Raw genomic sequence first — 27,362 nt, 5'->3', positions numbered from 1 at the left:
CTGTTTTATTTCAGGTTAGATTTGTTATAGTAGCCAAGATTCATTCTTTATTCCCTTTGATATCTGATCCAGTGTTTCTGCTGGTTTTGGCCCGTTCCCAGCACCCACTGATATCAATATGCTCTCTGTTTGTGACCACACGTTCCCTTAATGTGCTCAACAAATGCAACGAGAGGCTGACATACTGCAAATACTAAATCAGACAGAGTCAATGAATACATTAACGAGTTAAAAGTTAAAAGAGAAAAGCAAGGGTGCAACAATTCTATTACAAATCAAACATCTAATTCGAAACAGGGTAACATTAATCTGAAGCTGTATCTCCAACGTATACTTTACTCTGATATAAGTGTCTCTCCTTATTGGCCATTGAATCACGGAAACCCCTATCACTCATCAAAGCTTCGCCTCAGGGTTCAGCCTATCAGAGTAAAGCGGGCAGGTATAGCAGCTTATGAAATCCCTCTCTCTCTCTCTCTCTCTCTCTCTCTCTCTATATATATATATATATATATATATATATATATATATATATATACTTTTTTTGTTTGTTTTTTTATCAGATTTTACCAAATTTTACCAAATTGAAAACCTCTGAAATATAATCAAGAGGAAGATGGATGATCAAACCAAACTGAACTGCTTGAATTTTTGCTACAGGAGTGGAATAAAGTTATCCAAAAGCTGTGTGTAAGACTGGTGGAGGAAAACATGATGACAAGATGCAAGAAAACTGTGATTTTTTCACCAAATATTGATTTCTGAGCTCTTAAAACTTTATGAATATGAACTTGTTTTCTTTGCATTACTTAAGGTCTGAAAGCTCTGCATCTTTTTTGTTATTTGAGCCATTTCTCATTTTCTGCAAATAAATGCTTTATGTTCCTATTTTTATTTGGAGTTTGGGAGAAATGTTGTCCGTACTTTATAAAATAAAAATACTATCCTAATTTATCTCACACATATACCTATATATAGAACAATGATTCAGGTTCTGCAGTGGTCTCAAATTTTTTTTCAGAGCTGTATATATGCTCAAAAAATAGGATTTTATTAAAACAACTAACAGCATATTTTTCAGCATTTGATTTAGAGATTATAGAGATAATATAGAGATCCCCTAGTCTAGGGCTAGGCATAATCCTGGGCTGGGAAAGTGGCCCTGTAATGGGTTATAAATGATGCTACAGCGGGACCTTCAGCCACATAATGGATTACAAAAGACTTTTAGAATTTTAGTGGCTTATTTTGTTAGAAAGCAGACATGGTAAAACAATTATATTAAAGAACACAAAGCTAACACAAAAAAAAAACATTAATATTAATAACAATTACATGAACGCAAATTATATGGAGTTTAAACAATTACATTGAGACACCACTGTAAAAAATATAACAAAAAATCAAATTGAACGTTTTGAGTATTGTTACAACCCTGAATAATATACAACAGTAAAAAAGAATAGAAAGGAAGAGAAACAGAACTTACCGAGTTCATTGTCTGGTTCCTCAGTGTGTACCCCTTCTTCTCCAAGTGGAGGAATGGAAAATAAAGCGTTTGCAAGAGCAAAAGGGAGAAAGAAAAAGACATGGAATTTATTTGATTTGATGAGGCATAATCACAGTCATTATAATAAATAATATTAAAATGTATCACAAGTAACCCCACCAGTCTCCATTAGGTGGCACTGTTTCCTACTATTTACATCAATGACCAACCACCCATATATAATACAGCCATTATTTTCTTATTACTCTACAAACATGTCAGACAGGCAGCATCATCAGATCTGAAACATGTCTGGTTGAGATGCAAAAACACAAAAATAAAATATATATTTTATTAGTATGTCTCCAACTTAATTAATCTGTTTATTTTTCTTTTTTTTTTATCTAAAAATGACATTAGTCTATGACATATGTGATGTGTGTGTGTGTGTGAGTGTGTGTGCACTATTTCTTAGAATGAGACATTCCAGTTCCAATTTCAATTGAATCACTGAAATCATAAATATATATATCTGACTCTGATCCTGTTTTGACGCACCTTTAGTCCCTCTTGCCTCCTCACACGCAATTTTACACTGACTGAAACAGGCCGTATTATAGATTCTGGATTAAATAGCTTTCTGTAGTTGTCTGAAAATATCTTATTGAAAATACAGTATTTATTAGAAGAATCTGGTCATAAATGTACAGCCGTTTAGACCAAGCCTGTATTTTTCAACAATTCATGATCAAGTGCTCCCTCTGCTGGACAAAACACCTTTAATAACACCATACAATCTACAGGATATGGGGAGTGAAAAATATGCCATAATGAGCAACACAAAGCTCATAGAATGTCACAGTCTTATATTTTATATATCTAACATAGAATATGTTGTTTTGATTCATTTAATATTAGTGCCACACTAAGATAATAGTGTTAATAGTATTAAGAGTATTTTCTGGTCCACGGTTAAAGTGATTTACTACAGTGTTTTCAATCAGGCAGAACATGCTTTCTCCTCTTACCATCATCTTCACACTCCTCTAAAGGCTTCTGCTGCTTTTCCGCACAACGAGGGTCCATCCACGAGGTGGTCTTTGTGTTGTGGCTGTGGAGAAACAACAAAAGAGTAGAGAGAATGAAGCAAATATAGTGGTGCTTTCTGTCAGATTTGACCAAATGCAAGCTAAATATGAGAGAAGTGCAATTCAAGTGAGGACAGTAAGAGTGTTACTGTTTACTATTATGAACTAAATGAGTAAGTGAGTTATTAACTGATAATAAAATAATTTAACTAATCCCTAAAAAAATTACAAGACTATACAAATTAACGTAGTTATGCTAGCCCTTGTAAAAAAGTTGTATAAGGGCCATTCCACTGAATAGGTGCGATTTGCTTGTTGTAACTCTTCTAAAATTGTATTTTTTTTATCTTTTTTTTTCAACCTGAACCTAATAACACATATATTTACCTATTCAAAACATGTACTGTTCAATCTCAGACAGCTTTATTTTTCACAAGGTTCCTGAGCTGAAGACATTTACAAAACTCATGTGACATTCAAAAAGCATGTTTAAAAGCAAGTCCACTTATTTCGTTTATCTTCTTTCAAGAAAGTCTTTATTTATGAAAAAACAAATGGCTGACTGCATGTTTAAATAATTGATGATTGATTGGCACTCATTCCTGTTACATTTTGTGTTTTGAATAACAGGAATTAAAGTAACAGGAATGAATTTTTAAGCATAGAATTAGCAAAAACATCAACAAAAGCTAAATGACAAAAATATAACAAATACGATCTAAGAATTAATTTAGGTAACAGGAATGAGTGTTAAGATTGACCTCCTCACTCATAGTTACAATAAGATCAAATATACACTTCATTTTGGTCTTCCCATGATCTTCAGATGAACCAGCTGATGTCACTTCCTGTTGTAGATGTGACTTGTAGAATGTTCAGATATTTCAGATGGGGTAATGTGTTACAGTAACAGGACTGAGTGAAACCCAGGGACACAGCTAAAGTGTGTATTTTAACTTTAATATTATGGATTTATTATGAAAAAATATTTTTGAAGCATAGATGGGATTTGGAGTCACACAACAATGTAAAAAAATACATCTCTGAAGGATTTAATAATTATATTTCATGGTAATGTTTATAGTTAGAGTGGGGACAGGTAACTAAGGCTATTTTTTCAGTGTTCTAAGTAGTTTTTTTATTACATACCTTACTTTTGCAATTTTAAAGTTATTTTGTGTGCAAAGTTATACATGTAATTTTCTGTGGACAGAAATGACACTGATTATGTGTAATATGCCATACGTAACTACATTGATAGTGTACTAGTTGTAATAAGCCTTTATAAATGCCTAAATATGTCTAAATTAGTTGTTTTAAAAGTCCTACTGCATGAAGAGCTTATACAGCCTTATGAATGTTTCTCATTCAGTAATTTACGCAGGAAACATTCGTAAATACTATTTCAGTTACAGTACAAATGCAAATATATGGCACATTAGTGTGTGTAATACATATTTTCCCTAAACTAACCTTAAGCACCAACCTTACACAGAGCAGTGTATCAGTAGATGTGGTTCAGTGTTCTGCAGTAATATCCAATCAGATGAACTAACTTCACTCATACCTGCATCCTTTAAGAGCCTGCAAGAACATTAGGGGCTATGTGGCAAAAGTGCACATCAATCAGGCTCTGTTTCTTACTGTCAGAGAGTCCAGCAGGAGAATTTATTATATGCATTATCAGCAAGCAAACTGCCAACTAATCATTGATGATTTTATTTAATCCAACTTATGGAGAACCAGCTTGTGAATTAATTCAAGCAAGTAAATTTATCTTGTGCAAATGAAATGCTTCTTTCTGCTGCAGAAACACAGTCGGTGCTAATGCAGCATGAAAAGCTCAGGACGAAATTTAATATTTTTAATTTGGCTTATTGTTTTATCTCGTGGTCCGTGCACATCAATCAGCATGAGGGGAACTGTGCTAGAATTAGACAATCAACTAGAATTATCAACTAGCCCTTCAGGCATGATTTCCAGAAACAAACAATTATAATATATTATAAATATAATAAAAGATAATCTGTATACACAATGTATACACAATGTAACAAATTACCAAAATAACACAAATTATGCTAAAACAAAACAGCTACAAATAATAATCAGCAGATTGACAGTATTTGCCAACATTGACCTGCACAGTAAGTCTCTATCACATAATAACATTGTCTTTTATTGTAATAATATGTAACATTTCCTTGTTTTGACCCATAAAGGCAACACTACAAAGAAAAATAGTTAAATATTCTTGACATTCTTGAGTTAAATATTACAGCAGGTTTCTGACGGTCACGTAGGTTTTTCTGATTTTCCCTTATTTACAGCATCCATGCAGTTCATTAAAATGCTTTCTTGGCCTTTTAGATCATATCTTGACCTCCACATTTCCCCTGAGCTAAATAGTAAATCTTCTTTCTTAATATTTGCATTTGAATTGACTTAAAACTGATGTGAGGGGAAGGGCAGAGATGGCCCCAGTGACATTACAGACTAATGGGCCATCTCCTTTGACAATGGCGAAGTAGGGGAACTATTCCAGGTGTGTTAACATCTACCAATCACTGCATCAATATTCATGCTGTACGCCACGTCTTTTATCTTCTAATAGCCTTCCTATGTTTTGTGAGCACTGGTTAAACAGATTCTTACAGAGGTCAATGATAGATCAGTATTATACTATACAAATAAGGTTTGGAGGTAAGATAGTTTATAAAGCTTGGGAATATGATACAGCTGACAGTTCCTAAATGGTGTGTCAGCAATTGGTTTTGTTGCGTTATTTGTTTTGTACTGTCTGGGTTGACCAGAGAAGGATGGGTTCCTCCAAAGGTTTCTTTCTATTGCCAGGTTCACACTACACAACTTTAGCCCAGTTTTTTTAGTTACCGGCAGTTTTTTGTTGATCGCAGACAAAAAACTTGCAGACGAGTCACAGATGCTTAATTTGGCATGCTTAATATCTGATCCAGTCGACGACTGGGAGTCGAGAGCAGTGGCATTACCGAAGCTAAACGTTTATGGAGAGTCTGACCACTTCCTGTTTGCCTTGTTATATCACTGTTAAACTCTAGAGGGAGCTCACGAGTGAGTCCACTATGCATGGGAGTAAATAGAGCTAAAACCTAAGAACTTTAAATTAAAAATAGTAATTACCTACTTAGTTTTGGTATTCCTTTTATTTTAGAAAATAAAATATGAACTCCTTCTGCTACCTACTACCTACTACTGTATACAATATCCATGTCCTGGATATGAATGTTAGTGTACACGTACAGAGAGATAAAAATGTATTAGATAAGAAATTTCACTCACAAATATTATTCCCTAAAGTACAATGAATATTTTCAGTACAGTTTGTCCTTGTGTTCATTTTGTGCAAAAAAGAGACCTTGTTTATTTCTAATTAGACTTTGTTCTTCTGTATTAGTTATCATTGCAATTAGCATTCTGAATCTGCTTGACAACAACACATTCATTTCTCTCACTGAATTAAATTAAAGGTGTTCAGATGTATTTTTACACTGTTTTGAACTTTTTTTTTTTGCCATTTCACATAAAATAATGTTGTGATTAGGCCAGTGACAATATTTTCTATGTGAATTATATGTTATCCCAGAAATTTCACTGGTGCAAACATGGGCTGGTTCACTTAAAAGAAGCAAGATTCTTATAGGCCTGAATAGACCCAGTTCCAGAACCAAATGTCTTTTGGTAAAGACTAACAGTCTGCATGAAGTTGAAGTTATTGAAGTGTATAAAGTTATTAAAGCATCGCTCCTTGCACAACTGTCTGAAATACTGTTTACTGTTATTTACTGTTTAATATATATATATATATCCTATAAACTGTTGCAGTGTGGGTAATGTAGTTTAAGTTAATGTAAGTTCTTACTCTATGAAATAGACCTCGCCGCTCTCTGTGTAGGCCATCTCCCAGTTGTCTGGCAATGGGCCGAGAGGGTCATCCTCTGGAGGAAGCTGAGGGTGATGGGAGCTGGCCATGATTGCCGGGGGAGACAAGGCCACGTTGCTGAGCGCGTTGGAGGGGGCGTTGTCTCGCACCACGCCGTGCACTTCCTGCCGGCTGGAGTCTCCTGTGCACAACAAGGGAGAGGGGAAGAGACTACGCGCTAAGAACTCTGGGTAATATTAAAGGAGAAGTCAGGAAGAGACAGAAGAAAGACATTTATGGTTCCATGCAAATCTGAACACAAACTACAAAAAAACAGAAAAACGAAAAGAAGAACTCCACATATACACACACACTTAAACAGACCCACACAAACTTCCACACACACTCACACACAAGCTGAGAAGCTGAGACCATAAACCCTCCTGCTTGGCCCACTGCCCGTGACTTCCATTGAAAGAGGTTCAGTGGGCCAGGACTCAAGGAGAATGCTAATAGATCTTACGTGCTAGAGATCACACACACACTGAGGCTGCACGGCATAGGATAAAAACACTAGTATTGTGATTACTGTATATTGTTGCTTGCTCTGACTGCAATATGATTTACAATACATTAAAAACATGAGATGGTACATCAGTATTGATGGGTCTCTGCACTGTTGTTCATTTGCAAAGGTAGCACATTAGTAGCACATTAAATAATGCAGAAGTGGCCCTGTTTTAGTGATTTATAGGCGAGCCATCAAATGCGAACTGTGCAGCTTGATTAAGGGCATGTCAGTGTGTCGTTGCTATCGTAACGATGGGAAAAGTATGCCTTGTGTGACTCAAAACGCATAATGAACCAATCAGCGTGTCACTTTCCACTTTCCACTTACCATTATCTTTAAGAGCCAGGTGTGCTCTGACTTTGGCAAATTGCTATTTTAACAATGCAGCTACCTGGACTTGTCCAACACTTCTCAGGAGAGGAAACTAACCTGCTTTTTCAAGCTCATTATTTTGTTTATTGTTGATGTAAAGGTTGAGTTTGTGCACTGCTGTATGCTCATGTGTTTGTAAAAAAGCAGGAATAGTACAAGTTTTGGGCATTGCACCTGTGTTGACAATTCACTGCCAAGATAGCATTGGGTGTATTCAGTCAGTGGTGCAAATGTGTTTTCTGTTGCCAAGAGAGCAATATGCCTCACTTCCAGAACACCGCCCTAGATATATTCAAAAGCACCACTGCTATTTAACCATTGACGTAGGTGGAAACTGTTGGCGAGGTGTAAAGATAGCAATGGGCATTGCAACATGCCTTACACAGGGCAGAAGATAGGGCTCTTAATTATTAACACTTATTTACATTAAATAACGTCTAAATGGTCTATGAAGCTGATAAGATGAACAGTGAGTGCAGTAACAAGGTGGTCATGATATTTGACATGCTATTTAGGACTGAGCATTATCTTTAGGTTTTTTTCCAGAAAACATTTAAATAAGGCTATAGAAACATACCTGTAAATGTGTTGTTCATGTCTGTGGTGAAGTCTGCATCTTCCGTCGGCTCAACGGGCACTACTCGAGCATGTTGCATATCATTGTAGGACTTGGTGCGCTTGGGCGTGGAATTCTGGGAGCCAGGAAGGCCGTCTCGCAAAGCATCCTGGGAAATCACTGACCCGCAGCGGGGCTGGCTGGGTGGTTTGGGTGTTCCATAATAGTTACCTAAGCAGGGAGAGAGGACATTAATGTTTGGGAGGAGAGGAAGAAAAAAGAGCAGAAGAATATAAAGAGAGAAAGAGAGAGAGAGAGAGAGCGATCTTCCTGTGCTGTAGAGCAGCAGAACGGTCTGGAACAATGTGTGGGCAGGAACGGTACGGCTGGAAAGGAACGCAGTGAGGCTTTTCTCTGGCCTGAGACTGGCAGACACACACATACATATGCACATTAATAGAAGTCAGACAGCTACTGCTTAACTTCCAGCTCTTTCTACTGTATCTCCAGCGATTGAGTCGAGGTGTCAAAGAGCCAATACTGCAGTGCAGTCTGCAGTCTGTCCCCAATCATTTCTCTTCCAAACTGTTCTAACTTCAGGGAGGATTACATCTACTTTGTTTGCAGAACCTGTTTCTGCATTAGCTATGGCTCCACATTATCTCTTTAATATTAACATTAAAAATATACCCATCACCTACTCACACTAAACATTGTTGTTTTATTCTAAAAACTACAGACATTTCTCCAAAATTCTAAATATAAAATATTGTCATTTAGAGCATTTGTTGTCAAAAAATGTGAAATGACTGAAATAACAAAATAAGCTTTCAGACCCTTAAAGAATGCAAGGAAAACAAATTCATATTCATATTCAACCCTGGTTTTCCAATAAAATCACAGTTTTCATGCATCTTGACAAGTTCTCCTCCACCAGTCTTACACACTGCTTTTGGATAACTTTATGCCTTTACTCCTGGTGCAAAAATTCAAGCAGTTCAGCTTGGTTTGATGGCATCTTCTTCTTGATTATATTCCAGAGGTTTTCAATTAGGTAAAAACAAAGGAACATTTTTAAGTTGTCTCTTAAATATATATATATAATGTCAATAAAATTTAATTGAATTGCTTAGGACCTCCAGTTTGGTCTGAATCAAAATAGCAGATCAGAAGCAGGTGTCACAAACCACGGTCCAGACCTATGGGCCAAAATGGTAAAATTTGATGCCAGTGGGGGTTTCAGTCTGGTTCATCAGAAGTGTGAAAGCACCTATTTAGATGCTTCAGATTTTCTGACCAATTAAATGAAGCTGAGACAGACTATCATCACTAAATAAACAATCGAAGAAGAAAAAGAATCAGTGTTTTTTCCAAAATCCTCTTCAGATACAACAAATAACACTGGTGATGTACATATCTACTGTGACTGTAGATTAACCTTTATTTATAAACAGAAATAAAAGAAATCTAAGAGAATACTGCTAGGCCTTTTCTGCCGATGTGAACAGACTGGAAAATGTGTTGGATACTGGCAGGGAGGCAGTATTCGACAAAACATCTGGAAAGGCATCTTGACAAACCCATCTAGGATCTACGTCCAATACACACCTTTCTACAAACCAGCATCAGCAACAAGCATACATTATATATATCGTTTTTCATTCAACTGTTTTGGTGTGAAACCAAAACAAACTGTATGATCATATATAGACAAATTAACAAACACTCTCATTCTCCACTTTCACGTCTGAAAAACACCAAAAGTGTTTGACACATGGAGACAGAGGGATAGAAAGAAAGATCTTCATTGTTTTATTTAGCGCTGCCATATGAATTTGTCATATTATTTACTTTATTAATGGCTTTAATCATGTCACAAAGCATCTAATAACACAAGACTACACTTAAAGAGACAGACACCATGTTCACACCATGTTCGCTTGCTTCATGCATCTTCATGAGTATCAGCCTTATACCAATCAGACATACAATACAGGCCAAAGGTTTGGACACACCTTCTCATTCAATGTGTTTCTCTTTATTGTTATGACTATTTATATTGTAGATTCTCACTGAAGACATCAAAACTATAAATGAACACATGTGGAGTTACAGCATGACCTGTCCTCCACAGTCACCGGACCTGAACCCAATCCAGATGGTTTGGGTTGAGCTGGACCACACAGTGAAGAAGGCAAAGGGCTGACAAATGCTAAACACCTCTGGGAACTCTTCCTTTAAGACTGTTGGAAAACCATTTCAGGTGGCCACCTCTTGCAGCTCATTGAGAGAATGATAAAAGTGTGCAAAGCAGTAATCAGAGCAAAGGGTGGCTATTTTGAAGAAACAAGAATATATATATATATATTAATTTCCCCTTTTTATGTTAACTCCACATGTGTTCATTCATAGTTGTGATGCCTTCAGTGAGAATCTACAATGTAAATAGTCATGAAAATAAAGAAAACCCATAGAAAAAGAGAAGGTGTGTCCAAACATTTTGTTCTTGTCAAAATGTTTTAGATTCTTGCCCATTTCTCCTGCTTTTAACACATCAACATCAACATCACACCTGACTGCCCAGCATCTGTATCATCCCACTCTTTGACAGATGCCAAAGGAACCAGAAAATGATTGTTTTTTACTTCACCTGTCAGAACAAGTTTAAACTGAATTAAAACAGAGTGGATTCAGATTATTCAGGCTTATGCACATAACAGTGCAGGTGTAAATCTGAGTCACCTTTAAACGCGATTTAAATATGAAAGCATTAATCATTTCAAGGTCTGAGAAGTATTTCACACCCATGTACCAGTTTCACTCCTACCCTGATAGCAACATATACAATGTAGCCAGAACTTGGGCCAGGCCTGTCATTCACTTGTGGTCTACTTACCACTACCATGATGGCCCTGAAGTGAGCCAGATGTGGATGCTGGTGGTTTTAGACTAGATTTAGTTGTTAAATTAATGGCTGCATGATGGGTCAGTTCTGACAGTGCTGGTTTAAAGGTAGATAAATTGCGGCCTTCTTACAGCTGTAACAGGCAGCTATAGAACTTAATAATGGCCAGTAATTGTTATAATAATTATCAGAATTATTATGACCCTAATTCTATAAATATACTAATATAGTTCCATTATTATTATTATGCTAAATGCTATTGTCAACATATTTAAAGCAAAAGAATATAAACAAGAATTTGTATTTCTTGCTTCTGGCCTCCCCCTAGAGTTTGGAAGTTTATGGGCGTTTTCACATAGTTTGTTTCTATGGTCTGGATCAGTTGATGAGTTTGTGAGTTTTCTCCCTCTGTTTGGTTTGGTTTCACACAGGCATAAACTTAAACGCACCGAAATACATACCAATAAACCACACAAGCACATTGTCTCCTCTGAAAGTAAATATAGAGAGACGGTTTTGAGTTCCAGCATGTATATCTGTGCAGTTTAAAGCTGTTTTAACACAGAACGCTGTGCTTTCAAACACAGAATGTGCAGCGCAGACGTACACATCGGCTGCAAGTACTGAAAGTGCTGGAGTGAAAACGCCCTAATTCATGCTTTGAGCAGCCACTAAAAACTGACACACTTTACACATGCATTTCTGGAAAAGCTAATGTATACAAGGTCAACAGAGGTTAAATAAACATGTGGACTAAAGCAGTGAAGTAATATTACAGAATCTTATATTTCATGTCAGCATGCCATGAGCCTCCTAGCCAGTGCTCAAACTCACTTACACACAAGATAAGACCTCATAAAACACACAGTTGTGGACATTCCAAAGCCATCGTGTCAGGTTACAATTCATGAATGTGTAGGATAATGTCTTGTATTATTGTCTTATATTTACCAGTATAAACATTTTTGTGTAAATACTGATGTCACATGCTTTTTGGGCTTTCTTGATCCAGGTGAAATCAATAAAGACCTTAGATAGTTATCAATATATTGTTCCAAAGGTCTGCTGGAGATCTGATTTTAGCTGTGATTTTAGCTGATTTTATCTGGAAAACTGACCATATTTGGTTTCTTTATAAACATTCTGTTCCTGCCCACTTTGTATTTTTAAGTAGTTAGACCCTGAGTTAAGAGGCGAGTGGGGCTCAGGTTGGGCTGTCGAGTCAACCATGGTGCTGGGCCATGGTGTGGACCATCAGTGCCAGGCTCCAGTCTGGCTACTGTCAGTGTCTGAGCTTGTCTGATACTTCTGAATAAAGCTGTATCATCATCATCATCATCATCATCATCATCATCAACAACAGAACAACTGGTAGTGTTAAGTAGACAAGAAGACTATATGGGCCGTACATCCTGCACAAGGCGCGTTGTGATACTCATTCTATCTTACACCCTGTCAACAGTCTATTTTTATGTCTCGTGCCCGTGCCCTTAAAAGTGCATCTGCATTTAGGAATATATCTACACTGATGGGTGTGGTGGTCTGGAAGTGAGGTGTGTTCAGGTACATTTCTGGCGTGTTGCTATTTTGGTGGTGAAAAACACAGGTACGCCACTGACTGATTAAAACCCTGACTGATTAAAATAGTCACAACAAAAAAAAAACATGCTGTTCCCTTAAATGAGCTGCTTGCATACCTTTACAGCATGAACAAGCACGTCAGTATCCTCTACTGAGACATCCAAAAGAGTAAAAACCTGTCTCTTAAAGGGAATGACAACTGGCACACTGAATGGTTTATTTCATGTTACGCCCAAAACACACCCATGATTAATTAAGAGAATTAGCACATGCCTTTTGTACGTTTTAAGCCATGCAAGCATATGTTTTACATTCTCACGTTATCAAAGACACACAGACTCGCCCTAAATCCAGCTGCGCAATATGCAATTGACCGATGTGCTATAGAATACTAAAATAGAGGGCCCTGTGTTATCTTCAGTTAATATATAGCCCAAATCAAGATATAAATACATACAACTGATTAATATTACTCTTAGCTTCGTACATAAACAAGTTTTTTTCCCACTTTACCTAAAGACTTTTTGATGGCACTTAGCTTAGATTTATTAATCATTCAGCTTTGTTTTGTCTATTTGTTAAGACCTTATTCATCCTGGCACTTCTGTATACATGAAAAACCTGTTCAATTGATTTCAATATGAATGCTGTGTTGACAAACAGCAGACATCAGTGCCGGGCAATACGTCAAAATTACACTCTGCTGCCTGTTAAAAACTCAAACTTCTGATGGAACGTACCCTTGTATCTGTCAGGAGGAGACGTGTGGGGCGGAGCTTCAGTCAGTCACTGAGATTTAAAGTGAGTAGAAAAGAAAAAAGTCTTCGCTACCAGCTCACAAACAGAGCTGCACAGACCAGCTAAAACAGATCCAGCAGGACAACAACTGGTTTAATTAAAACTCACACATGTTGTTGATGCCTTTGATGAAAAGATCTGCAGCTGCTCACAGTTTTTGTTCTTAGATTTTTTTTTAGTATTTCCATAAAACTCACATCAAACTCCAACCACAAACACACCTATTGCAGACCAGTAACACATATCTGTGTAAAAAAACTTCCTGTGAAGGTGCCTCTCAAAAAAAATGAAACACTGCACTGACTTTGGACTTGATAAAACACAGTGGATCAACACCAGCAGATGACATGACTCTCCAAACCATCACTGACCATCAGTAAATTTTACATTTCATTTGAAAATAAAGGATCAGAGTTTGTAGGACGAGTGGAGAGACACACAGTCCAAACTGCTTGAGGTCTAGTGTGAAGTTTCTACAATCAGTGATGATTTGGAGAGACATGTTATCTGCTGGTGTTGATCCACTGTGTTATATCAAGTCCAAAAATCAGTTACAGCACTTCATGCTTTTATGGAGATGTGGATTTCATTTTCCAGCAGGACTTTGCACACTGCCCACACTGCCAAAAATACCAATTGGTTTCTGAGACACTGATTTTTGGGTTTTCATTGGCTATAAGCCATAATCATCTTTGTAGTATACGAGTTTCACATCTTTAACTGAATTACTGAAATAAAGCAACTTTTCAATGATGTATTTTTTTTTACATGGACCTGTACCTTAAACTTTTCTAGGGATGACCCAATCTGGTCCAGAGGAACCAATAAGATCAAACCAGGATTTTCAATTGATAAAGCATCTTTTTTATCTTTTTAATCCAGTTCCAGCACCCTCTGGAATCCTCTTGGCACCAATAACAGACATGATTCTCAGCTGCCACAGTAAGGAACTTTTCAGATGTTAATAAAAACTTTAGATTTTGCAGGGTTAAACTATTTTACAATACCATATCTGTGGTTATTGTGCTTTGACTGCATTTAAACCACTCCTCCATTAAACATTTGTTTTTTTCAGTGCTTCTAAAACCAAGCAATTTGCTTGCACTTGTGCAACAAAAAAGATCCTAACCCAGAAATGAACAGCACATAAAAACACTAATGCACACATTTTATTTATATTTGAAAACGAAATCATAGCACACACACTATTAAATAATCATAACACATCAGTAGTTGTCAAAACAGCTAAAGCTATCTGTTTAGAGTGGGTTCTGTTATACACACAGACACAAAAACTGATCTGACTGTTTTTATTGGTCAAAAATTTGCAATGAAACAAAATAAATATTTTTTTTGTCTCATTAAATAAAGTATTCAATACAACAAAATAATTGGATTGAGTACTGTGTGGAGAACACAGTTCTGCTGCTCTACAGCTCTCCACAGCTCTCTAGACCAAGCCTGGCGTTAGGCATGGTGCCAATAGGTTTAATCGGCATTATTTATTTTTCTACAGGGACTAGACGTCAAATGTATGTTGAATGCCTTTAATAGAAGGTGTGTTTACAAACATTCAGACATATAGTGCAAGTAAAGTGGATCTGTGTCATTAATCAGATCAGATCTGCAAGTGATCAGATTGGGTTTGCATGTTTGGACATCACAATCATATCTACATGGGTTGCAAATGAGACTTCATGTGGTTTCTGGCTGTCCAGATGATCAAAACTTAATCTGGGTACAATCTAGATCAGTGCTTCTCAAACCTTGTAGACTGTGTATCACCAATGACTAAACTAAAACTTCCAACTACCACCTACAACCTACAAATTTCACAGGAACACATGCAGCTACTGCACACAAACTTATTTATACACAGTACTCAAGACGTGTAATACACACACACATACACAGGGGTTGGACAATGAAACTGAAACACCTGGTTTTAGACCACTATAAGTTATTGTGGTGACGGACAGTTCTGGTGGAAACAGGAGAGTTGAGGTGCACACTGAATTCTGCCGTGATTTTATATATTTTGGATACTGGATCTGGGTTAGCACCCGAAAATCCCTTTCAGACTGCTTAGTCTTACAGCGTCCACAGTTAATGTATGCTGACATTACCCTGGATACCGTGGCTCTTGATGCATCACAAAGACTTGATGTCTTGGTCACAGATGCACCAGCAAGACGTGCACCAACAATTTGTCCTCTATGTCACCCATAATGTTGTGTGTATTATATATTTTGAGCAAAACTGTGCTCTTACCCTGCTAATTGAACCTTCACACTCTGCTCTTACTGGTGCAATGTGCAATTAATGAAGATTGGCCACCAGGCTGCTCCAATTTAGACATGAAACCTCCCACACTAAAATGACAGGTGTTTCAGTTTCATTGTCCAACCCCTGTACATGTCCTCATATCTTTCACCATTTGTTCTTCACTCCACTCTTTTACAGTGTGTAAGTTACTATTATGATAAGCATTTTAACTGATTATTGTTTCTGGTTAATACAGTATTTTATCCTACTGAGAATCTCAGAATCGGAATTTACACAGAGGAAAAGCAGTCGAGCAGTGAACTACAGTGTTTACTACCTTATTTATCTATTAACCGTAGTACAGATCAGTCAAACTGGTGATAATAATGATAAAACTGTAATTCTGAGAGTGAAGGACTGAAGTGTAGCTTACACACAGGTTCTAACATGTAAAACACTAAACATTAACCGATGTAATGCTAGGAAATTACAGATACAGGAAACCTTATAGATAAATGAGGTCATCTTGTTAGAATACAAAGCATCCTGGGATGCTTTGTGTACCACTGATCTAAATACACCATCAATATGCCAGGCTAGTGTGAACATAGCTTTAAATCTTACAATACAAATATAATGCCAATAAAGCAGATACTCATGAATTAACTGAACTAGGACAGAGACAGAGAGAGAGAGAGAGATGCCAGGCCCATACACAGTAGCAGACAGATTAAACCTCAGAGCCAGAGACAGTACCCACCAGAAGAACTGTGAGGACAGCATGCTTCATTATTTGTGTGTGTGTGCTTCTACCCCTCCTATCCAACTGTGGCCACACAAGCCAAACTTCTCCTCTCAGTCTGTACAAATGTGTCTGAACTCTATGACATCTGTGTACCAACAGCAGCCGTTTCCATTCCCTGCCCAGCAGATCAGTGCAGGGTGGTGTGTGATGTTGCTGATGCAGGTGTAATGTGTAAATGCTAAACACAGCTGGCACAAGCATTTCTGCTTACCCTCATAAGTTCCTATTTCCAAAAGGGTTCCGCACTGCTCCAAGTCCAGGAACTCCTGCACGGACAGGAAGTTGTAATCCACCCCTGGAACCTCGCCGTCACGGGGGAGGCGGGTGGTACCTGCAGAGAGAAGAGAGAGAGAAAGGAAAGTTTAGAGATGGCAAATATTTGAGGACTGGATGAACAGAGCCAACTGCCACTAATTAACTTGGATCACTGGAAAGCTCAACACGCTTGGAGGAGAACACTAACTCCCAATTCTGTAACTGTTACTATCAGCTAGAGAAATACTGTGAGAGAGTCAGTTATGATCTCTTGGACTGTTTTGGACTCCTGGCCATGGACGGCAGTGGCATCACAACTGTGTCAAAATAAAAGTTGGCAATGCAAACCACATACAAACAGACATGTCAAAATAAAAGTGATTAATACAAGGGAACCGGTAAAACACGAAATCTAATGCTAATTAACGGATATCTAGAGCTTCCTATTATCTCAGTGTTTTAGTATTTACTCACAAAATCAATTAAAGGGTTCTGTTTAATGCTAGCTAGTTAATCTTCTTGAGCAATATTGTGTAAGAAGCTATCAAGATTGATACACATAGCTATTTCCGGTGTACTGTAGAATTGTGCTACCCATCAATATGTGCTTCTTAAAGGTACCGTGCATAAGCTGACCCACATTATGTGTTTTTCAGGTAATTCAGTTTTCCTTGGGTGCATTAAACAACCTGCTTAATAGTTACAAAACTGTAAATGGATAATAAAACTTTTTGATTTCTAATAATCTATATGACCTTAAATTTACCTGGTACAGTGATTTAGCCTATCTAGATGTCTTACCTAGACTTGCCAGGAGCATTTTCTGATATGGTGCTTTTTGGTATTTATACCTTTAAATATACACTAGGGTAGCACGGATTGACAGGTAGCACAACTCCCTTAATGCCACCCTAGTCCCCTAATAAAAACAATGCTGGCCTCTATTTTAGAAACCTGGATGGCGACTCAAACTCAGAGTCTTTGTTTTGTCTGGAAGCTTTTGACCAGCAGCTAGGATTGAGCAGAAACCAAATAAACAAGGAAACAAACTAAACACACACTTGCCTTGAAAATGGCCAAAATACAGGTTTTAATCTGTGAAATAAACAGGGGCAGTGGATGAGATGGGAAAGTGTAGAGAAGCGGAGAATCACCTGGCGAGAGTTATGGGGATTGGATACAGGCCGTATAAAGTTTCTTTTGGGAGCTACATATGATGTTCTGCCAACGCCACAAAACCTTGCTCAGTGGGTGGGTGAGGATCCAAGTTGTAAGCTATGTGCAGGAAGTGGCACGCTGAAGCACATTTTGTCGGCATGTAAGGTGAGTCTATCCCAGGGGCGCAACACATGGAGGCATAATCAGGTACTTAGATCTCTTGCAGGTGCGCTTGATAAGAAACGGTTAGAAGTTAATAACATGCCCGTGGTAGGTTGCAGTAGGGTAATCACGTTTGTGCGTGAGGGGCAGCATAGTGGAGAAACAGCACAGTGCTTGAAAACTGCGGGTAAGTGGGCCAATGCACGAGATTGGAAGTTATTAGTGGATGTAGGTAGTAAACTGCAGATCCCAGAGTGCATTCTGGTTACAACCTTGAGGCTGGATGTAGTGTTGTACTCTGAAAGTAAGCGGATAGTGTATTTTATAGAGCTGACTGTTCCGTTTGAAGACGAGGTAGATGGAGCTTATGAAAGGAAAAGGCTGAAGTATACAGACTTGGTGGCTGAGGTGAGAGAGCGTGGGGGGCAAGCATATATTAGACCGGTAGAGGTAGGTACTAGAGGCTTTGTTGCGAAGTCTGCCACAAGACTGCTGTCTGAATTCGGAATTAGAGGTTGTGTGCTAAGGACTGTAGTGAAGGAGTTGTCAGATGTAGCTGAAAGATCTAGTCAGTGGTTGTGGTTCAGAAGGGCTGAGGCTACGTGGGGAAGGGAATGAGTTTGTGCTTCTACAGCAGGCTTGGAGGGGGGTGGGTCTGGGACGCCAGACTTCACTGTTGAGCCTTCTGGAGGTGTCGTGGGCCTAATTCAGCGAAACACTGACGAAGGAAGGTGCCTGCCTGATGACCCCTGAGAAGAGCTTGCACTGAAGTTTGTGTTAGAGTTTGGATGAAGGGGATTGGTGTGGTCCTGCTCTTGTAATAATTTGTCTCATGAGTTTTTGTAGACGTCTGAGTACTTGGCAGTTGAGGCACGGACCATGAACATAGTTCGCTATGCTTCTGGATTCTTGTCGAGCCAGTATCAGATGGTGGTGGTTGCTGTGTTCTGCTCACGCAACTTATAATGTGATTTATTGTGTGTGATTGTGCTTAGGTAAGTGTGTTGTCATAGTTAAAGGAAGTGAGCTTAGATTAAGGAGGGATTTTGTTTGTTCATAGGTTAGTTTTTGGTAGGTCTGTTACTTGGCAGTTGAGGCAATGGACCATGAACATAGTGTTAGGCTGTGCTTCTGGATTCTTGTCGAGCCAGTATCAGATTGTAGTGGTTTTGCTATTGTTGTTAGTTGAGTGAGTAGTAGATCCTGGCTGAGCCCTATGCATAACCCCAGCTGTTAGGTGCAGGATTTGTCAATTTCCTGTATTATATTACTTTTTTTTTTTTACAGATAACAGCACACAGATTTGACAACTATATTTGATTTGAGGAAAATGTAATGATTTACAGATGCACTTGGCAATCTGTGATATCAGCCGTGAAATTTGCTTTATGTTAGCATCATTAGCCTCATAGTAAAGGCCACAATATAGATTTAGTAATATAAAGTAAAGATAAAGTAATATAAAAGGAATGCTACATTAAAACAAAGTCTTACAGCAGTAATTAATACATAAATATTAAAAAACATAATAATAATAATTATTAGTGGGATGGGTATTGAAATTTGACATAAAAAAGGTATTTGTTTTATTTAAATCATTTAAACTTATTTAAATTATTTTTTATTAATTTAAATACGTTTAAAACCTTATTTTTATATCTTACATGAAACAAGCATGTCGGCTGTTAAATTAATACATTGTGTACAAATAATTATTGCTTTTTGTATTGTTTTTTTGCTACAAGAAAAAGAAGAAAAAGGTATCAAAAAAGTATTGTTTGGATATCAGTCTCAAATTTACAGTATCAAATAAAAAAAAATTGATACCCAGCCCTATTTATTAGGATTTTTTTTTAAAGTTACATTATATACATTATATTACTTGTTATTATTTAAAGAATTTAAAACAACAAGGTAAATCAAAGGTAACATATTAGATAAGAATAAAAAATTCAGTGTCTATAGTAAAACTACCATATATCCAGTGAGCTTTACATAGAGAAGAGCCCCTATAAGAGTAACCAAAACATAAACACAGCCACATTAACGCTAGCTGCTATTTTTAGCATTAGCATTTTTAGGCTAGTTAACAAAATGTAATAAAACAAGAAAGAAATGTCTCACTTTTTCCTAATCAATCACAAGATACTGAGTAAAAGATACTGAGTATATATGCCAAGAAAGGAAAGTTGTAAAATACAAGCAAAACAAAAGCCTAATATTAGCCATGTTTACAGCATTTTATCATCTACAAGCTTTCTGAGTCTTTATCAGCGCTGAGGAGAAAAACAGCACATGACTCACTTACAGCTAATCAATCACAAAACAGTAGGAGGCAGCAAGTAAACAATACAATACAGAGAAAAGTCCAGAGTCCAGCCAAAACAAAAACATTAGATAGCATACCCCAAGCTCTAAACGTGCTTCTGAGAAGCAGTTTTTACAGGAGGTTCAATCCCACAGCGTTTCCACAGCGTTTCTCTCCAGCTCCCAGATCCACAGCCACCAAAACGACAACTGCCTGCAGCTGTCAGCACTTCTTACAACAGCTGTGTCTGAGTGACCCATTCTAATGCATATGAGCAGGAGGTGGGATTGAAACCTTCAGCACAGTGGGATGACACAAAGGCTACGTGAGCAGCTTAGAGAAACAGAACCTGCCTCACATTTCATAACATGCTTCTTATCATCCTTTGAAGTAAAATAAAACTCATCGTACCTCAGAAAAACCCAGAAATACTGTGAAGCTGTACAATATGAGCATACTGAAGCATTTAGTTATTTCTGGCATTAAAATATAACTTTGAGTAATACTTACAGAAGAAGAAATATTGGTTATCTTTACTTTACTGGAGTAATTATTTTTACATTTTCACACAATTATCTGAACTTTCTACTTCTTACATTTTAAAAACAGCCTCGTTACTCCTATATTATTTCAGCTTGTTTTTCTTCTGGCTTCTCATCGTTCAATAAAACCCCTATCCAGATAAATCTCTCCATTCAGGTAGAGTGAACCTGATTGTGATTGGATAATAGGTATAAACATGTACCATTCTGACACCCTATTGGTTCATACTGTGATCCATCACCCCTGCACACGTCATGCCCCCCCCCCCCACACTCCAGCAAGAACATAGCAGATGTATGTAGTCTAGTATGAAGATGATCCGTGCAGAGATTTAAGAGAACTCCTAACAAACTTAGTCCAAGTAAGCTTCTTTATTATATTTAGATTTTACCTATTAAAATGCATTAATTTTCATATATGGGCATATATGCAGCTGAAACAGGGAACATCCTAGGGCATCTGAAATGTATTAACATTATTTACAATTTAATATAACATTATAACTTTTATGGCTTTTAGAAAAAATTGTGTTGAGGAGGGGGGTAGTGCATTATAGGAATCTGTGGTGCGACCAAAGTTTTATTAAAGCTTATTTAAAGAAAGCTTTATTTGTGACTTTATTTTTTTCTAATTTTATAATTTAAGTATTAAGTTTTAAATCCAGTACTTTTACACTTTTACTTAAGTAAAAAGCTTAAGTTGAAACTTAAACCCTCGTATCTATATAAAAATTACACCACGAGAGGTTAGCCAAATATATAAGCGCATAATGTTTTTTGAGAACTTCTACATTTTCATTCCCAATGAAAAGGATGGAGTCTGACACAAATATGGCTACTATCTAACCTTTTTTTTTCCTTTCGTGCTTCCTTTTGTGCATCTGCTGGGATCCAACAGGAGCCAGTTGGCCTTTGTTCCAGGAAGCTGGTGGCAGTTGAACCTCACAACCATTGTTTTGTCTCTCACCACTCACTTCCTTCATTATGAGCTTCTTCCTTTGTCTTACAGTGAGTGCGCTCGCCGAATCTCTATTGTTATTCAGACTAGTTAAGATGCACTCCATGGAAAAAGAATTGCCCTTTCAGATTCAGGGTTTCCATCAGGTGGGGGTTTACTCTGGGTGGGAACATTTCACAAAGGCAAAAGAGCTCATGTTCTAGAAGTGTAAATCCAGGTACAGCTCAACAACAACACTGCTGATTAAGATGATTTAGACTCACATAAAAAAGGGTATTTATTTAGTTATATTACCAAGTTTAGCTTTTATGAATGAGCCAATTTGACCACAGCTTACTTGTATCATCAAAAACTGTGCTGCTACATTAAAAACATCAGCTTTTAAGAAATATTTGACCTGTTACAATGTGCCACAAAAAGTTAGGGTTCACACAGATTCTAAACTAAAGCTGTGAGCTACTGTGTGTCACTATTTGCATTTTCACTTTTTAACCAATGCATTTTCATGATTTTCAAGGCCTTTTCATGACTTTTTCATACCTTCATACAAAACATTACCTACCAACCAGAGGCAATAACTGACAGGAGCAGGTCTACACTAACATCTCAAGGGCTTACAAAGCTGCAGCCTCTTCACACCTTGAAATATCTGATTATATCTCAATAGAACTGACCCCAGTACTCCACAGGGCTGTGTGCTCGGTCCAGTCCTCTTCACACATGACTTTTTAAGCACCTCTGTGAATATGCTGATGACAGACACCATAGTAATAGGCTGCATATCAAACAACGATGAGACTCACTACAGAGAGAAGATTCACCACCTGGTACAGCGGTGCTCAGATAATAACTCAGATTAGAACTTAGTTCTGAACACCACCAAAACTAAAGAGATCATTGTGGACTACAGGACAACTAAAAGAACTGCACATGCCCCCCCCTACTTATTCATGGAGATGAAGTGGAGCATGTGAACAACATCAAGTACCTCAAACTCCACAATACATACAGCTCATCTCACCTGGACTTTTAACACCTCACACCTCATAAAGATGACCACTATAATACATTTCTTTCTGAGGAAACTCAAGTAGAATGGACTCTCCCCACAACCACAGCAACATATATAATACATATTATTATGCATATCATTAGCACCCCTGTTTAAGAAGTGTTCTTTGGTTTCTAATAAATTCATTTTTTTATAATATAGGACAACAATGTAAAAAAGAAGAAAAATATAAGCTTTTATTCAAGTGCCTTTATTTGGTTCGGAAAAAATCACACATTAAGAAATAAATCCTTTAAATGAAATCACGTGTGCCACAATTATTGGCACCCCTGGTGTTAGTACATTTTACAACCTCCTTTTGCCAACAAGACAGAACTTAATCTTCTCCTATAACTCTTTACAAAATGAGAGAATAAAGAAAGAGGGATCTTTCACTATTTCTCCTTGCACAAACTCTCTAAATCATCCAGAGTCCTGGGTCTTCTCCTATGCGTTCTGTTTGTTGTCAAAAAGCTGTATCTTGGTCTCATCTAAAACTCCACCCGTTTATGCTTATGCTTATGCTTATGATTATATTATATATATGCGTGCCTCCCTGATGGTTGTTTGGGTAATCCCAAGATGCCACCCTTTGATTCAGTTCTCTTACAGTGAGCATTGGATAACGTTTTACTTTCCTATCATCCTTCTCACTTCTTAGTCACTGTTCCAGATGTTTTAAACTTTTTAATGATTGCTCTGACTGTAGATAAGAGCATCTGCAGGTGAGCATCTATTTTCTTGTAGCCATTGCCTGATTTATGAAGGTCGACACTCTTCTGCATTACTTGAATAGTGTGTTCTTTTGTTATTCCCATGTTTAAGAGTGAGTACGAAAAATAGGCCTCTGTGTAACACCATATTTATACCCCAGGGAAACAGAAAGTGATGAATTACTAGATTATTAAAGGTTCCTAGATACTTTGATCCACTTTATAAACTACAGTAGAAATGACACAAATTATTCAAATGCATTTATTTATTTTTAAGCTCTCCCATTCTGCTTAAAGTACCTAAAGTTAATAAGAAGAGAAGAGGGGAAGCAGCATTTTGTTTTTATGCACCAAAAAAAAGAAACAGCTTACCAGTTGAGATCAGACAAGCTGCATCAGCAAACAGTTTTAAAAAGCAGCTGAACTTTGTTTTAATATATATATTTTTTAAATGTATTATTATACATCAATATCTGATTTATTTTTTTATGTTTCCATTTGATGTTTTAGGTTTAGATTTTTATGTTACCTTTTGTAATTTTGATTAATTTTATTGTATTTGTTCTTTTACATTTTACTATTTTTATTATTGTCTTATCTTAATTGTTAATTTTACTTCACTTTTACTGCTTTTTGTTCCTCATTTTTTCCTTTTTATCCTGAGGTTATTGTCTCTGTATGTACAGAAATTTTAATGTATGAAAGGTGCTTTATGAATAAAGTTTATTATTATAATAATTTCCAAAAAAATGTTGAGGGTGCCAATAATTGTGGAACAGGTAATTTTATGAAAAATAATGATTTATTAGTCAGGATTTTTTTTACTCACTTGAGTTGAAGGTTGCTTTTTAAAGTGAGATTATGCTTCTGCAATAAAAATTACATTTATTTTAAGGCATCTTTTAACACATTTGACTAGGAGTGCCAATAATTATAGAGGGCGCTGTACTTGTAAACTTTTATATAAGCACAATCGAAAGCATCCTTTGTCTCTGGATGACTTTACGGTATTCCAGCTGTGCAGTACAGGACAGGAAGGACCTGACCTGGGAGGTGAGAACAGTGCAGAGGATCATAGGAAGTACACTCCCAGATCTGGACTCAGTTTATGCGGTTAAGAAAGCCAGTAACAATGTTAAAGATCTCACCGTGGCATTGCTAACGTTTTAACAGCTAAAATAACGCTACTAAACTCTTACCTTAGACACGGTTATTCGGTGCTTGGCCAGTTTCACCACGGTGATGCCCCAGATTCTGCTCTATTAAATTTGGCACAAACGGCACATGCTTTGCGCCTGTCTTTTTCTGTCGAGTTGTGCTACCTTGTCAAACCATGGTTTTCTAGTGTATATTTAAGGTCTCGGTAAAACATAGAATCAACCGGAGATCCGATTTAAACCTATAGTTCCTTACACAAGATAGCTAACGCTAACTAGTTCTGTAAACAGAAGCTGTAAGCTATGCTAGTGGGCAGCCCTGAGCCGAAGTGGGCGAGGCTATAAACTCACTGGTTGACATCGACACCTTACATCTCTCTGATCAACTCGTATTTCTGAGGATTTTCTTTTACTAGCTGCTGCAGACAGTGGAGGCTGAGAAACAGTTTCATGTGCAGCATCATATACAACTCAGAGAGACCTATAGTATTTCACAAAGAACAAGAAAAAGCAGATTTAACAGAAGGAGACCTTTAAACAGAACATTTATAGGGTTAAAAATGTTCTGACTCCATCAGCCGAACATCACAATATGGCCCTTCACAAGTCACTGAGATCCTGATTGAGGCCTAGTACTGATAACAGTCAGTACTGATATGCCTTTTATATTTCTATTATTAATGTGTCAGTTCAAAAATGAACAAAATGTGAATTTTCTTTTTTGTTGTAGAGCAACGCAATCAGAGCACTAAGAGATCACGCTATTAAAAAGTATCTAAAAAGTGTCTACACACCTAATCTGAAGTCTTTTAGTAGTGTACTGCCTAAATGTACCACTTATTTAACTACTGGCTCAAGTTCCACTGGGTCAAAGGTTGACACCTAATTCGTGTTTAGTGTGGTCGCCTGCTCGGTCAAATGAGCTAATTGTATTACAGGTCCTTACTGCTCTGCTGCAGGGATTACAGTGTGGGAAGGTTAGTGTGCACGGTAGAGACAGTTACTCCAATAAAAACTGAAAAAACTCAGTTTTATTATCTTTAATTTCCAAAAAAATATGAATTACAATGTGTCCCAATTCTTTGGTCCATACAATGTATTCACACATGCATACTCTTTTATAGTGGATTAAAAGCAGTTCTCTTAATTCTCTGAGGCTGTGCATCATACTGTATGTATAATTTTCCATGTGCAACATCACAGCACAATGCTGCAATTATTGCGTTCCACACTGTAAGCTGCAGGAAGCTGCAACATAGCTGCTAACCAATCTGTACCACTCTTCTTTCCTCATCTACACACCCACAACAATCAAAGCTTCAGTAATTTACTTCATCATATAATGACAATATAATGACAGAGTGATATCTTGTCAATATCATGAAGTCCTGACTCAGCATGTATTGAATTAATACAGGCCTGACACCCACATTTATCACAAGAAATGAACGCAGAATCAGTCATTTAAAAGATACAAAGCAATCTAATGAGCAGAATATCATTTTTGTTGCTACTCTTACGATCCTGCTCCATTTCTCTATAAGCACAGACACAGACAACAATCCAATCATAAACCACCAGAGCTGATGATGGTTGCTAGGTGGTTGCTATGATGATGCCGGGTGGTTGCTACTATATCCGTTTTCTAGATGGGTGCCACAGTATTTAAAAGAAATCGTGTAAGAAAAACACTTGAGTATCACATTATTATGTTTTTTTGTTTGTTTTTCATTTTCTCCTTAATTTACACAGCCAATTGCCCAACCCACTTATTAGGACTCCCCATATCACTAGTGATGCCCCAAAACACCAGGAGGGTGAAGACTAACACATGCTTCCTCCGATACATGTGAAGTCAGTCACCGCCTCTTTTTAAACTGATGCTGATGAAGCATTGCAGAGTAGAATCACAGCGTGCTCGAAGGAAAGCGCAGCGACTCGGTTCTGATACATTAGCTCACAGACGCCCTGTACTGATCGACATCATACTTTGGAGTAATGTGGGTAAAGAGCGCCATCTACTGTGCCCACCCAGAGAGAGCAAGACCAAATGTGCTCCCTCAGGGCTTCGGCAGCTGATGACAAGCTAAATGATCAGGATTCGAACCGGCAATCTCCACAATATTATGTTTTGCAGTACTATACTGAATCTCAAAACACTGTATCTGTTTTGCTCTCAGATCCCACTTTCTTTTTAAACTATGACAATTAAAACTGTATTAAAGACCACAATTTATGATCTTGTTTACAGATATGTGATATAGCCATATATATTTGAATTGGATACTTGGTATAGTTAAATTATTTTGTAGAGTTGTCCAATATATCAATATTTTATCATATCATGATCAATTGTCTTATCGTATAGACAATATGCTGTGATAGGCACATCAGCAATATCATAAACATTTTTTTTGCAATTTACAATATTGTGATTGCGATAAATTGTGTATTGTGAAAATGACTTTAAGTTGATGATATAATACTTTTACCATTTTGCCCAGCTCTGTCAGAGCATGATTACTTACACGACAGGTGGTGGCTTTTATGTTGTTCATAATGATATTGGAAGTATATTTTATCAACCAAAATTAAGAAATATATTGCCATATCATCCAGCCCTAATATACTGTGTTGCCAGGCTCTTGGCATTTGCAGAATCAGATTATCAGGTACAGGTAGAGATAAGACAAGTGCACATAACAATAAAAAGGCTTTATTAAAAACCGT

The 27,362-nt window shown here is 37.2% G+C and overlaps 1 protein-coding gene across 12 annotated transcripts in view; it reads right to left on the bottom strand.

The window, feature by feature from the left end:
• Positions 1–27,362, bottom strand: part of magi1a (membrane associated guanylate kinase, WW and PDZ domain containing 1a) — a 209,362-nt gene that overhangs the window by 64,466 nt on the left and 117,534 nt on the right. For 5 of the 12 annotated variants that reach the window (XM_049485722.1, XM_049485725.1, XM_049485723.1 and 2 more), the window contains exons 3-7: positions 16,540–16,659; positions 7,996–8,205; positions 6,476–6,722; positions 2,520–2,600; positions 1,490–1,569 (exon numbers count right to left, since the gene is read on the bottom strand). In XM_049485722.1, the coding sequence (XP_049341679.1) occupies positions 1,490–1,569; positions 2,520–2,600; positions 6,476–6,722; positions 7,996–8,205; positions 16,540–16,659 (738 nt within the window). Of the gene's footprint in view, positions 1–1,489; positions 1,570–2,517; positions 2,601–6,475; positions 6,723–7,995; positions 8,206–16,539; positions 16,660–27,362 lie in introns of all 12 variants that reach the window. The other 7 variants (XM_007237014.4, XM_022670797.2, XM_022670799.2 and 4 more) reach the window with 5 other exon arrangements.

This window comes from Astyanax mexicanus, chromosome 12 (assembly GCF_023375975.1).
Source record: "Astyanax mexicanus isolate ESR-SI-001 chromosome 12, AstMex3_surface, whole genome shotgun sequence".
NCBI classification, from domain to species: domain Eukaryota; kingdom Metazoa; phylum Chordata; class Actinopteri; order Characiformes; family Acestrorhamphidae; genus Astyanax; species Astyanax mexicanus.
The sequence above is the reverse complement of the archived record's forward strand: the minus strand, read 5'-3'. Positions and strand labels throughout refer to the sequence as shown.